This window comes from Manis pentadactyla, chromosome 4 (genome assembly GCF_030020395.1).
Source record: "Manis pentadactyla isolate mManPen7 chromosome 4, mManPen7.hap1, whole genome shotgun sequence".
In the NCBI taxonomy this organism is placed as follows: Eukaryota; Metazoa; Chordata; class Mammalia; order Pholidota; family Manidae; genus Manis; species Manis pentadactyla.
In genome coordinates, this window is record NC_080022.1 from 73621580 (window position 1) to 73636523 (window position 14944).

A 14944-nucleotide genomic window follows, 5' to 3' on the forward strand; every position below is an offset into this window, starting at 1 on the left:
TATCACAGATATATTACAAGTAACTGTTCCGCTCACTTTGAAAAATAATTTAGTATTTCATTTTTAAATTAAAGAACACTTTCAAAAACTTCCCCAACTGCTGTTTGAGGACATAATTAAAATTGTGTATATAAGAGAAATTGTAGTTGGTGATCATCTGAAATGTTAAATCACACATAATCTCCTATTTACCATGACAGAGGAATGGAGTACCAAGTCTAGTTCATCTGTAGTGTCCTAGGTGGTTGATGCAAATACACAAGGAATCTACAAGGGAAAAGTGTTAAAGTACATGTAGGAAAACACAGGACATCTGCATAAGCCTCTTAATGTCCCCTTGATGGGCAAAAGCTTTTTGTCATTAAAAAAAACAAATCCAAGTACAGCCTTGAAACATGTGACACAGATTGCAGACATCTGCCATGACTCAAGAGTGCAAAGGAAAACAGAAATTTAACACAGACGTCCTCACATTCACTTTGTACACTTCCCTTGTGAAAGTGGTAACACAGCTTCTTTCTTTTGGCAAAAATAATGACATTAGATCCAGTTCGCTTGTGTCATATCATACATAGCAAACTCAAATTCTTATCTCAAAGTGACCATGAACCTTCCAAAAGAATAGTTAACCAAACAACTTACACCAAAAAAATTCCCCTTGATTATACTGCTAAAAATCTTCACAAGGAGGTTAACCAATTTTAAAGTTATTACCATTAGAAACAAAAACAAAAATGATAAACATTTATTGACTGCTTACTAAATGTATGTGAGAGTATATATTTATGTAGAGAAGTAGAAAAAAAACTGGAATATTGTATACATAAATGTTAAAAAGTTTCAATGTCTTAAAAACAGTTTCGATGTCTTATTTTCTCTTTTACTTTTACAAAATCTCCACAATAAACATAAACTACATAATAAGAAAGATTTTTGAGTAATTCAAGCTATACAAATCCTTCCTAGATAGGTACTAAAGACACAGCATTTTATATTGGGATTTGGAGCCAAATCTTTAGAAGGGCCAGGTAACTTAAGATTCAAATTTGCCTCACATATGTATTTCCAATGGCAACACTTAAATTGAATCATTTCAAAACCACTATATTCCAAAATTAAGGAAATGTTTTATATTCATATGTTAGCTTTATCACTTTAGCTATAAAAATGGATGAATATTTATAACCTTTATATATTCTTTTAATTTATCATTCTCTGCTTCTTTTTTTTGAATTTGGAGCTGTAGTCGTTCATGCACTACTTTTACTGATTGTGAAAAACGGTTTGCTTTCAAAGCATTTGCCTGTAACAGAAAAAACAAAAAAAAATCTGTTATTTAATATATTTCTTCACAATCTTTAGCTCCACCCACATTTAGACATAATCTAAAAAGTTGATAGTAAGCGAAATACCACTTCACAAAAAAATAACCTTCCACCCCATTACAAATGTAGTTTATATAAAACTACTTAACAGGTCCTAACAATTACCTCTTTTAAAAAATCCCTATAAACATCAAAATTGCTTAACTTGTACTAAAATCAAAATACAAATTTATACACAGTTCCTAATATACAGTGATTTACACCAAGTACAAAGTACCCTGACTGAAACACCATAAAAATCTAAAGAAAAAAAAACCCTTTAAAAAATGAAGATGCTATATTTGACGCATAAAAACTTGTAAACTATCCAAATAATCTAAAAAACTATTTCTGAGGATACGGGGGCCAGGATAGAAAGAAACAAAGAGGTAGTCGATATTAGAAATTAAGAAAATATGATGAATTAAGCTCAAAATTTGCTTACCTTTTCATTCTGAAACAAACAAGACAGTTCTTGGATATACGCCTCCTTCTCAAAGACCTTCTTCTTAAGATTCTTCAGCAAATATAAGAGTTAGAAATATCACAACTTGGATAATGGTGCTAACTTTATAAAGCCAAACAGCATAGAAAAAAATGTCAGAAGAATAGACATAAAAATCTAAAAAGACTTACAATATTCTCACTTTCATTATCAGTTAGCTTCTCTAACATGCTGGATGAACTGTCCTCTGTCTGTGAAAAAAAGATGTTATAAATCAGTGGTCATGAACTATACTTTTCTACATAAAAAAGTAGAAATTGGATTAAGCATCACTCAAGAAATTAATATGGACAACTACTATGCAGTTCAGATTTTTTAAAAAGCTAACCATCAAAAGGATTTTTGCCTAAGTGCCCCAAATCATTTTTTGTCCAAATGCATGAAATTAGTTCATTTACTAATCACTAAATATTTCAGTAACTACAATTAACACAAAAAATCTTATATGCAAACAAAGCTCACAGTGGTATTTATAAGTAGGTAAAAATTATAAACAACTTGCCTTCTAACAATAAGAAAATCTTTAAAGAATTACAGCAAATTAGTAACAGAATTCTATGTAGACATTTAAAATGAAAACAAAGAAGAATGTTTGAGGGTCATACTCCTGATTTAGAATGTGAAAAAGCTATGAATTCCTTTCACCCAAAAGCACATATGCACATATATATAATGCAAAATTTACACACAATTTCAGAGGTTCAAGGCTGCATGAAGTCAATCCTTGGACTCTGTAAATATACATGGTGGAACTACTTGGCATACATGTATCTTTTAGTTTCCTTTGTGTATATATGACTTGTAAATGAATGTTCACAGCAGCTTTATTGGTAACAGCCAAAAAGCAGAAGCAACCCAAATGTCCACCAACTGAAATACAGATCAATACGACTGATATACCCATAAAACAAAATATTATTCAGCAATAAGGAGAAACAAAGCACTGATACATACTGTAAAATATTATGTTGCATAAAAGATGGCACAGTTAGGAACATTATACATGATTCCATTTATACGAAATGTCCAAAATCAGCGAATCCATAGAGACAAAAGTAGACAATAGGCTAATGAGGGTAGGTGGAATTAGGAGGTGAACTTCTAAGGAGCATGGGGTTTCTTTTGTAATGATGAAAATGCTTTAAAATTGTAGTGAGGGCTACACAACTGTGTGAATATAATAAAAATCACGGCACTGTACACTTTAAATGGCTGAATTGTGTGGGATACAAATTAAATCTCAACAAAACAGTTACCAAAATAAGGATACATGAATGTATGAATATAAGATACACATAAGCTTAAGTTTTAAGAGTATTTCATTTTAATCGGCTGAAATGAATATAACAAATGACTACATTTTCTATAAAAATATGCTGCTTTCATATAGAAATATTTATGAAACAGTAGTGGAGGTTTGGTGATTGCCATTTCAAACAAAAATTTGAGAATTATTTTTTTAAATATACCAATATTTTAATTTCCCTAGTTTGAGAAATAATATATCCTTCTAGCAAGCAATGTCATTATTAAATTGGTGCTTAGTGTTTCTTACTTGTTGGTATTGTTTCTCTAAGAAGATTTTCTAAAGCTTGTTTTACATATTTAAAAGTGTCTAATTTTTTTGTTAACATTTCCTTCTGTTTAGAAAATGTCCTCAAATTGGATACAGAAAGATTAGCCTGACAAGATATAAAAACCACACATACATTATAAGACAGAGTATTATGATACTCTAAAATATAATTTGACTATTATCAAAGAATACTTTTGTTTCTGACAAGTCATTCTTTTGCACATAGTAATAGTAAACTTTGCCAGGTTTATTAATAGTAAATAGGATCTATTACATAGTACATTAAAGTAAAATGAAATCAAAATAAGGATTTAAACCCTAAAGTATTCCAGGCATTTATTTTAATAAAAACTAATAGAACAAAATCTATTTTTCCCTAACTCAAACTTTAGTTTGAAATTTCAGAGTAGAGACTTCTATTCTATAAAACACTATAGAAAACAGATATATTTCATCTCTCAGAATATTTTAGTTTTAAATTCACTTGAGAAAAGTTGACTCTCAACTCCAGGTAAGTCAAGCACCAAGGCATAGTTTCTAGCTTAGCCTCTTATCAAGTCCATGTCTGAGATCATCTCTGAGGAAAAGAATTGCAATTAATGACACAGGAATAAAGAACACTGATAAATCAAATACCAGTATGTGAGTATAAGTACTTTAAAGATATAAGTCCTCAGCTAATGCATTCTGAGTACTATGCAAACTTTTCATTTTATTAGATGTTCACAAGTTAAGTACTCACATTTTCAAAATTAATCTTTTCAACGGTGTCCTTAAATAATGGCATAAGTAACTCTATAGAACTGGTTGCCTCCTCAGCTTCCTTAAATGTTGCTTCCAATTCAGTCTTTCCATATAGAATGTCCTGGTTTTGACTAATTAGATAGGCACAAATAAAATTTAAGTTTAATCTATCACTTAAACTAGTTACTTTTTGTGCACATACAGCCTAACTACTACAGTTCCATAAATTGCTCTGCAAAATGTAACAGTAAGTGTTGAAATTTTGTCTGTATTTCCTTATTTTTTACTACACTTATACACAGAAAGAGTTATTAAAATGTTAAGATATGTAAAACACAAATACCACCAACAGCCCTGTTTCATTCACTGTGTTGTCTGACAAATTATTCAACATCCCTTTTCTGGTTTGCAAAATCATTTGGATGCATGTGTTTGACTTTTTTTTCCTCCCTTTCTTCTCCCTTACTCCAAAAAGATGTTTTTCTAGGCCTTATTCACAAACTCTTTCTTGAAGCTTATTGTTCTTCGCAAAAAAATCTCTTCCAGAAGAATGAATGGGCTAAACACAATGGAGCACAAAAAACTAAACCTCTCCACATTCTTCACATTTGGCTTTATATCATTTTCATTCAAAACACAACTGGTAGTATTTACCTTTTGATTATGTTTTACTTAGACATTACTGTGTATCACTGTAAGATATATATTTGGACACAATTTTTACATCCTGAAATCAGGACACTTCTTACAATCTTTGCCTGTCAGGAGGTAGTCTTGAGCTTTCCTGCACACGCCCAAAACTTACAGAATAAGTATTCAATTCTTTGGAGAATATCTCAGAGATGGGGTGCAGATCTTTTTTAACCCCTAAGAACTAAGGGTCATAGAGAGGGGTTGAGGCAGCTGGTGAATAGGAATGTTTAGTGACATCCCAGAATCAAAACTCCAATGAAGGCTTACTATATAGCATAATTAAGAGCCCAGTGCAAAATTACACTTTATTTCAGTTAAGATGGTCCAAAGAAATGCTTTATCATCAATGCTCTTAAAAGCAAGGACAAAATTCGTTGAAATGAAAAGTGACTCAGAAGAGCTGGACTTTGAGCATGAAGAAGTTTTGAAAATACCTGACCACACTTACATTTTAGTTTTATACAAACAGTTATTTGGATTAAAAGTTGATGTATAATTAAGCTTGAAGAAGCTTTTCAATATTTAGAAATAAAATTCTAAGTGACAAGAAAGCATTACATTTTTTCTTATTGGCAACAGTTTTCTTTTTTTATGGAAAAAACATAATGGTTTATCAATAATTAATGGAAGCTTAGAGGCTATGTCAAAATGTAGAGTGTTCTTAAGCACCACTAACCTAAAGTGATGGGCCTAAAGTGTGGCTCTAAATAACAACTGTCCATTATTAAAAACCTTAGGAAGAAAAATCAAGAATTATTATATATGACCAAATATCATCTCATTTATAACAAGCTAAACTAGAAGAAGCTGGACTATACTATCATAGTGATAATAATGTTATTTTAAGATTGTCATTTTGAGCAGCAGTGAGTCATATAAATAACAAGTATATTATACATTCCAAAGAGACAAAATATGACAGGTACTTGTTATATAATAATATTCCAAATGACAGTGAATTAGTACTCATTAACTACATTTCCAATATTCCATAGTACTGATATTTTCATTTACCTTCATGAAAGAAGCTTTATACTTCACAAATTCTTAATAGAAGCCATCAAGTTACTAAAAAACTAGCCAAATTCTGCTAAATTAGTACATTTGTAATCAGATTAAACAACTATATGCATTACTAAATTGAAGAAGTTATTCTTGAAAGAATACCGTATTTGATCTAAGTCATTTACAATATGGACAAAACATGAAACCCTGAAATCAGAAACTTAGATATCCCCACAATTGTTGAGAATACCAGCTAAGATGACATTCACTGTCACGCTGTGGCAAATGTTCCCTTTCTGGTCTGCTCTGAAAATGGTGAAATGGTTCTTCTGAATGACTTCCACCATTTGCAGGCTTTTCCATAAATTCAGTAAATGGATTTATAGGTGGCTTCCACAGTAACTTCTCCACATAAGCTGAAAACTAAGAAATATTTTAATTATTAAATAATTTCAGTAGATTCTTTTTTTCTGTCATTACCTTATTAGCTAAAAATCATGAAGATGCGTAAAACAATAACACTGCACAGTCAAAACTTAAATTATAATTCTTATTCATTGGGATACTAATTCAAAATAATATCATAACTGCATGGTACAGCCATTGAGCAATTGCCAGTTTCCATACCCAGTTTCTGAAAGTTTCCACTATTCTCTAAATAACTACAAGAATATAGAAATTTCTATTAGTTTAGTTCTTAAAGCATTACAATAATCTTAATCCACTCAGACTAGAAAACAGATATAAAAACCATGGACTAAGCACGGTCCTGTTTCATTAGATCCATCCAGTAGGAAATGTATGTTATTTATGCCTTAAACAGCAGAAATTTAACATGCTTTTGAAAGTATCTGGCAACAACAGCTGCAAAAAAAGATGTTATTCTTTTGAAAACAGACCTTTCCAAATTAAATTCATTTATTCCTATTCCCAGCTCAACCTAGGATAGTCTTTGGTGATAATGAATAGACAGATTACATTACTTCTGTGTTTTACCAAAGAATCCAATAGTTTTCACTCAAACTTGGAGATGTCATTCTTTAAATGTGAATATTTATGAAATTCTTCCAAGCTGTTCTATTTTAAATAATGAGTTAGTGCTTTAGAAATCATTAAAACTGTGTTTTCACAATGCTAACATATGGTAATACGTCTCCCTGACTTCATTTTATACTTTCATAAAATCAATGTTATAAAGTCTTCTGCATTTTTTAAAAAATAATTTACCTCTTTGTAACTCATTTTTATATAGTATTATAAAACATATGTTCAGGAATTTTTAATACTTTAATACTATAGGTTGAAAATTATTCACAATATTTAGTTAGCAATTCAAAAACCTTCCAAAGTGTCTGTAAAAGCCTTTTATCTATTTTTGATGAAGGTTCTATATACCACAGAGACAAATATTTAGGTCCTAGGTCAATTTAATGTTCATATTTTTTAAATAACAGCAACTCATGCCCAAATGGAATTGCAGAATAACCTACAGATAGTCTAAGATGACTTACTAGAAGGCTACAAACACACAACCTTTGTACTAGAGCATAATAATATTTGAGCTGTCTGTGGTCTAGAATAATTAAAAACATACAGATACACAAAATCAAATGAAAACCCAAACATAAGGGTACAGAAGAATATGCTCTGGGTAAGTCACTGCAATAAAGAGAACTATCATCTACTAATTTGTGATTGCCACCCCACTCAGAGAGGAACTGGGATTCATCTTTCATCCATTCACTTCTTGGAGTATTTGTTTTTCTGCACACTGGAATCTCAAGAAAGAACGTCTTATTTATATTTGAATCCTCTGCACCTGTAAGCCTTGTAAAAACTAAGCTATAATTAAAGGAGAGGACTCAAGTCACAGAGCAATTAATGAATGTAATGCATAAAGACTTCCTTTTACTTATTCACCCCTTTTTTTCATCTTTTTTGGGATCATTAAAAAAAAAAGATTCCTATATTTGGAATAAAAGTTTAAAAATCAATATAAGAGGATATGGATGACCCCAAAAATGAACTAAGATACGATATGAAAAAGAACTTCCAACATCAGCACCCTCGGGAAAACTCATGACAGAAGATGATCAGAAAAAAAAAAAAACCCCAACAAAGATCCACGCACTGCCACAGGTGTAGATGCACTCATCCCACCAGTTCCTGGACTTGCCATGGGAATGAGGAAGGAGATATCTAAGCTGGCCTGTGCATACAGTAAAACAACAAATTTGACTGGATCTATACTGTTGGAACTCAAACAAGAATTAGGAGAAGTGCAAATTGTAGCACTCCAAAATCTTACAACCACAGACTATTTACTGTTAAAAGAACATATGGGATGTGAACATTCCCCAGGAATGGGTTGTTTTAATTTGTCTGATTTCTCTCAGACTGTTCAAGTTCAGTTGGACAATATCCACCATATCATAGATAAGTTTTCACAAATGCCTAAGGTGCCTAACTGGTTTTCTTGGTTTCACTGGAGATGGCTGGTAATTACAGGTATGCGTTGGTTATGTAACTATATTCCTATTATGTTAATGTGTGCGCACAATTTAATTAGTAGTTTAAAACCTACCCATGCTGAAGTTACTCTACAAGAAGATATGTCAAAGAAATAATCAATCTTCCCAGGTTTTCTTCTGCCTGCTACTTCTATAGCTTTTCTTCTTCCTACCTAATCACAACCTTTAAATAGAACTCATGCCACATGTCGAATTTACCGAGTATCATAATTCTTCCAAGTGGTAAAGACACCGCAAGACAAATGCTGGGCATAGAATCCACAGGGCATAAATATGCAAAGAAGTAAAAAGCTAACCTTTTCAAACAATAAGGCTTCTCTCTCACTTACCAACTTAACATTTCCCTGTATGGCCCCGGAAGATGACTGGTTAGCCAGAGACGGGTAAGATTCCTCAAGGGAGGAACAACCTAAGACAGGCACAGTCGCAGGGGGCCATCTGGTGAGAAAATGGGGAGCAGCAGAGGTGAGGCTTAGAACCTCCCCCCTCATGTTCTGAGAGAAATCTTCTGCATACATGGATGTTTATTGCCCTTGTCTAGCTTGGATTAACACATAGTCTACAGGCACACACCTGATCATCTACATTTGCTCTCTTACAACACTAAACTCTGTTTTCCACCTTTATCTCGTATCTACCTACCACTTCAGTATTTTATTAAAAATAATAATAATAAAGAGAGAAATGTGGTATCCACATATAAATCAAGTTTAAAAATCAAATGAATATTCATATTTGAACTGTTTATAGTTCATAATGCATGAACAAAACCGAAAGCTTCTGTGATGACTGCCCTCGCACTGTTCACCATGTAACTTATTCACTATGTAAGAATTTGTACTCCATGTAAGAACTTGTTCGTTATGCATCAGAAGATTGGAGACTGACGAAAATTAGGCTTGGGGTGGATTAATGATTGTGCATTGAGTATTGACCCCCCTATACAGAATTTTATTGTTGTTAACAACTATTTGATCAATAAATATGAGAGATGCCCTCACAAAAAAAAAATATATATATATAAACACACTTCCAATTGTAAAATAAATAAGTAACCGGGATGTAATGTATAGCATAAGGTATATAGTCAAAATATTGTAACAACTTGGTATGGTGATAACTGGTACCTAGAATTATCATGTATATAAATGTTGAATCACTGTGTTGTACACCTGAAACTAATGTAATGTAATACTGTGTGTCAACTACCCTTCAATAAAAAATAAAAATAAAAAATAAATAAATAAATAAATAAAATAAAAAAGAGGATATGGATGGCTTTGTGGGCTACTGGCAGCTGTTTATAGTTTTTCTAGAGGTTTTATCACCAAATAAAATTTTTTTGCTTCAACACCTATCATAGGTAACTGTCTTAACAGTAAACAAATTAACACATTGTAAAAATAGAGATTTTAGAATGACTAAACATTCTCAGATGTTATCTTCATTACTGATTTCTCCAAACACAAAGCAGAGAAGTGTGTAAGTCAAGTCTCAGGTATTTCCTAGAAATTAAGACAATCATATTTTTACAAGCTAGAAATATTTTGCAGGATAAAAATTGTTCAGAAGTTCTAAGGTACTCCACTATTTCTGTGTTATGACAGTAGCATAACTGAAAACATGTGCTGAACAACAATGTAATAATAGTCTTTAGAATACAATCCTACCTATATAAAAAATGCTACCATTTTAGTGAACTGAACATATTCCTGTATAGAAAAGCAGGTATTTTACAAGAAACTGTTTTCAATTATATAGAACATACTGCCAACTGACAAATAAATTATAGTTTGTACAACTTGTTAATGGTGAAATGGACACATTCCGCATAGAATTTCATGATCAAATCCCTAAAGATTAGCAATTTTATATTTAATGTACAAAGAATGAAAGAACTGCTTATACAGAGATGACTTTACCAATCCTCCACTGCTAAGAAAAAGGCATGTATTTAATGCGTTTTTTAGGCCTGGTCATAGTATATCCTGATCCAGCCACACTCACTCAACTATATTCCATTTTGACCAACAAGCATTTGAGGGATGGTTCTTCAGGAACCATGAGGCTGGCAAGGGTCAGAGAAAAGAAAGACCACAGTCTACAGCCTTCCTTAGCATCTGGATGGTTCTAAGTAAACTAACCAGCTGCAGACAAATATTTATTTAAATCTAATCTCTGAAGAGAAAAGCATATGAATCTTGCAGATTTCAATCTGTTTTGCCATACATTAACTCTCGGAAAACTAGTTCCCAATGACTTCAAACAAAAGCACATCGCTTGTGAAAAATCTACTATGAAATCTTCAGCAAGGAACACAAAGTGGACATAAGAATGCTGATCTCACTCTTCTAGGCACTAGTCAAACGTTTACAAGAGAAGTTAGTGAAGGGCTTTTAAGACTCCTTAACGTCCACAAGGAGAGCAGAGAGTGAGCAGACCACTAAAATCAAGCGTGCTTAAGTCTATGATATACGGGACTCATGAGAACATAGAGAAGGATACCTGAAACAACTGGCAGAATCCTGGGAGACATCCCAGAAGATGTGGAACCTCAGTAGAATCCTGCAGAACAAGTCTGAGTTTGGCAAAAGGAAACAGAAAAAGGCATTCCAGACAAAGGGTAAAGTAACAGCAAGAGCAAGCTACCATGTGGGAACCTGTCTTGCAAGAGTAAGTGGCAAAAGATGAGACTGATACACTGAACGTGGTCGCTGTATGCCAAGCTAAAGAGCTTGATCATTAAATAATTTTAAGCAAGGAAATGACAAGTCAGCAGTGCATCTTTAAAAGATAAATCCAGTGGTATTTAGGCAAATGGAGGACAGAAAAATAAAAGCAGTGAAACTGGTTATTAGGGTCCCAGAGAGATGAAATTCCAACATTCTTTTCCTATCCAAATTTTTGAAGAAATAAAAAGTTGTTTCCATTGGTGATAAAAACATGAAAAACAATTAAAGGGTTAGAATTACAATGCCAAAATAGCATGAGATCAGTACATAAAGAAGTGATCAAATGTAACACCTCAGTTACCCATGACAATTTAGATGGACTAATATACATATAAATTCCAGAACATGACAGCTTATCCCTTTAAGTTTCAAAATTAACTTAGACCACTTTGAAGACTATCTTTGGAAAGTATTATTTCAAACAGAGTACAGGTAGACTAGCACAGTTTAACCATTCCTTGATGACCCACCCATGGCAACATACTGCAATGGAAGAATACTGGACTAGACTTACCAGTTTTTAGTCCTCTGAGCGACCTGACATGGGACAATCCTTGGCCACAGTGGGCCTGGGTTTTCTCTTCTACAAAATGAGAATAATCTTTGCCAGCCAAAGCTGTGGTGAGGTTTGAACAGTGTAAAATAGAAGCACTTAAAGGTGGGGGTTTTGTTGCCTAAGGACTCTTTGGCTACTCTTTCAAGCTGCTTTCCTACCAGGTCTTCTCTTTAAACATTTTCATCTTAAAAAACAAAAATCACCTTGAGTCAGCCACTATTATTGAATTATCTGTCTAGAATCAACTCTTCAAAACAATTCCTTCCAGGTCTATTCTTTGCAGAATTACTACAAATAACTCACGGTAGTTCATAAATTGAGTACTACTAAGCCAGAGTAGCAGGGAAAACAATTATTAACTTCCCACAGAATTGTGCCTAGGAGGTAGATGTCAACCTCACTGCTATAAGCAGCTCCTTGATTCCCATTCATTTGTACAGACCAGGCACAACGATTAACATCAACATAAAAAAGCCATTTTCTCATACCTTTGGGTGTTTGGGATACAAAAACTGTACCGTAATATACATCTACTGTAAGATTAGAAGGGTAAGCAAAAAGGATTTCTATGGTTTGTTCCTTTAACCACAACTAACCAAGTGGTGCTTATAACTACTCCAGGACTCCATTGATTCAAAACATCTTAAGTTCTACTATAAGTGAGGTGATCGGGAAACTTGTGACCGCCATAGACTTTATCCCCAGCACTAGCCTCAATCTGTCTATGGTTTTCTCAGTAAATTCCACTTAACTGACCACCTATACTGAAAACCTGCCACTGACTGACTTAATCTCTTTATTACCACCACACCAAAGTGATTATTGTTCCCATTTTACAGATAAGGAAAACTGAAGCCAGCAACGTTGAGACCTGCTCAAGGCCACACACTTCATTGAAGGGGTTTCCTGGAACCTAGAAGGACCTTGGAGAAGGAATTATTTCCTGAAGCGTCCAGTATTCTCAAGAAGCTCCAGGGCCTACCTCTGATGGTATAATTTATGGTGGGCGCTTAAAAGCCAGCAGAATGAGTAAGAGAACACTATTTAGGAACGAAACGCCCACAAGCCTGAGCCGGGCCGGCCAGAGGACAAGCCCACCTCGGCTAATCTACCCTGCTGTCCCAGGAACCACACCATTCCTGAGAAGAGGAGCCTAGCTGCTTTTTTCTCAGCCCAGGCAGTAGGTCGGAGGGAAGTGCGGGATACGGACAAAAGTGGGCCGAGGTCTAGCTCTGGCTAGTTCACCTCCGGTAACCACTACCGCAGTCCCAACATGCCCAAGGACCGCTGGAGGAAACAGCCGGGCGACCACGCAAGCCCATGCCTCTCCCTCCCGGAAGCGCGCCTACGCCACACCTCTGCGTCAGTACGTCGCCGTGACGTCAGCCCGCGGGGTCGCCGAGGCAAACGGTCCCTAACGTTAGTGTAAACCCCAGCAAGCTTACCTGTGCCCTCCTACCCTGGATCGGCGGGGAGTCAGCGGGATGCAGAAGGCAGGGCAGTGGGTGAAAAGATGCGAGGCGCAAAGTAGGCGAATTCTTAGAACTGCTGCCTTGGAAGAGTGCCCGCCCAAGAGCAAGCGGGACAAAAGCGGGGCTGGCAACCAGCGAGCGGCTTCTGTGGCAACGGCCACCCGCCCTCCCATTGGCGGCAGCCGGGCAGCCAGTGGCTGCGTCAGGGAAGCGAGCGCCAGCGTCTGTTGCTATTGGAGAACGGGAGAGGCGGGATGCGGGAGAGGCGGTTTGCTTCTCCCGTGGGGCTTTGTTTTTTTTTTTATTTAATATAAACCTTTCATTATACAAAAAGGGCCGTAGTTGTATGTAGTTACCAAAAATCTTAAACTGAACTGAGCCGGAAAGGTAAACAGGTCTGACAGATTCCGGATTTTCTGACACTTGGCCTGCAAGTGTCCCGCTTTTGCTTTTTAAAGGGGAGATTTGAAAAAGTCAAGGCAACAGCGACCGGAAGAAACCTCGTTTTAAATGTATGATATTGTTCAGCTGAGATCCTTCCCTGGCCCTCTGTTTTCTTCTGTTAAATGAGAGCTGGGTAATGATCTGCAATACACCTTTCAGGTCTCAAATTCTTTGTGCTACAGCCAACTGCTACGGTTTACACACTTCTGAACCAGGGCCAGATTTTATTTGGAAAGTAAACTTTACCCAATGCATCAACTTAACGTTCATGTTAAAAATCTTACATTATCATATCAAATTTACAAATAGAGCAACTATCAACCATGGGGTACCTCATTACTGTTTTTACCAAGGAATGTTTTCCATTGATGATTCCGGCAGTGCTTTTTTTTTTTTCTCCAGCACTGGCTGTCCAGCAAAAAGTTGATGAGAGTTAAAAGTTCATTCGTGACACATAACTGTTTCATATGTGCAAATGCGAGAAGCACTGGGGACTTGGGATTTAAGTACCTAGTGTCGCTGATAAATCATGAACTTTTTGCAAGTCAACTAACTTTTCTGGGCCAGTCTTCTCATTGCTTAAAAAAGAGAAGGGAGACCTGTGGAGTTGGAGCAAGAAACATAATTCCGAGGCTTTCCAGCACTAACACTATTAAGAAAAAGAATTGTACACAGAAATTAGGCTCCTCATGAAAAAAAGTACTTGTTTTAATTAAACTGCTTTGGCATTAGATATAACTACCTTTATTAGACATTCAAGAGGAAACTCACAAAATGCCAAAATGACTACATTAGATTCTCAAACGGAAATTTTAACTGAATTGGCTGGTAAGACTATTCCTGATTTCTGGTTGGATAGTGAATTTTTACACAGAAAGATGCTTTATTCTATTATTATTTAAATGGGAAAAAATAATGCATTCTATCTCAAGCAAAAACCCCAGTTTCCTCCAAATATCATTAAGCATTTGACCACCTGTGAAACAATGCATGAAGAATTTCATACTTTTTCTGTAAAGGACCATGCAGTAAATATTTTAGATATTATGGGTTGTACTGTCTCTGTGATATTTAACTCTGCCATTGTTGCATAAAAGAAGCAATCAGGCTACATAAACACATGGCTGGACTGTGTTTCAGTAAAATTTGATTTACAAATATAGGAACCAGGATAGAGTTGGCCCACAGGATGTAGTATGCAGACCTCTGATATAAAGCATTTAAAACATCAAGTGTCTAGTAAACTGAACTCATTAGTGATGCTCCTAGAGTACAGATAAATAACTCTGGCAAATGCCTTTTACTCATCCTGATATGTGTGG

At 34.9% G+C, this 14944-nt stretch overlaps 1 protein-coding gene across 6 annotated transcripts in view; it reads right to left on the reverse strand.

Annotated features, from left to right (window-relative positions):
* ODF2L (outer dense fiber of sperm tails 2 like) overlaps positions 1 to 13335 on the reverse strand; it is a 33423-nt gene extending 20088 nt beyond the window's left edge. For 2 of the 6 annotated variants that reach the window (XM_036890308.2, XM_036890305.2), the window contains exons 1-6: positions 13152 to 13335; positions 6138 to 6310; positions 4188 to 4320; positions 2001 to 2060; positions 1810 to 1881; positions 1187 to 1303 (exon numbers count right to left, since the gene is read on the reverse strand). In XM_036890308.2, the coding sequence (XP_036746203.1) occupies positions 1187 to 1303; positions 1810 to 1881; positions 2001 to 2060; positions 4188 to 4320; positions 6138 to 6250 (495 nt within the window). In that variant the 5' untranslated portion in view covers positions 6251 to 6310; positions 13152 to 13335. The other 4 variants (XM_036890307.2, XM_057500390.1, XM_057500391.1 and 1 more) reach the window with 4 other exon arrangements.
* Positions 13336 to 14944: the final 1609 nt, after the last annotated feature.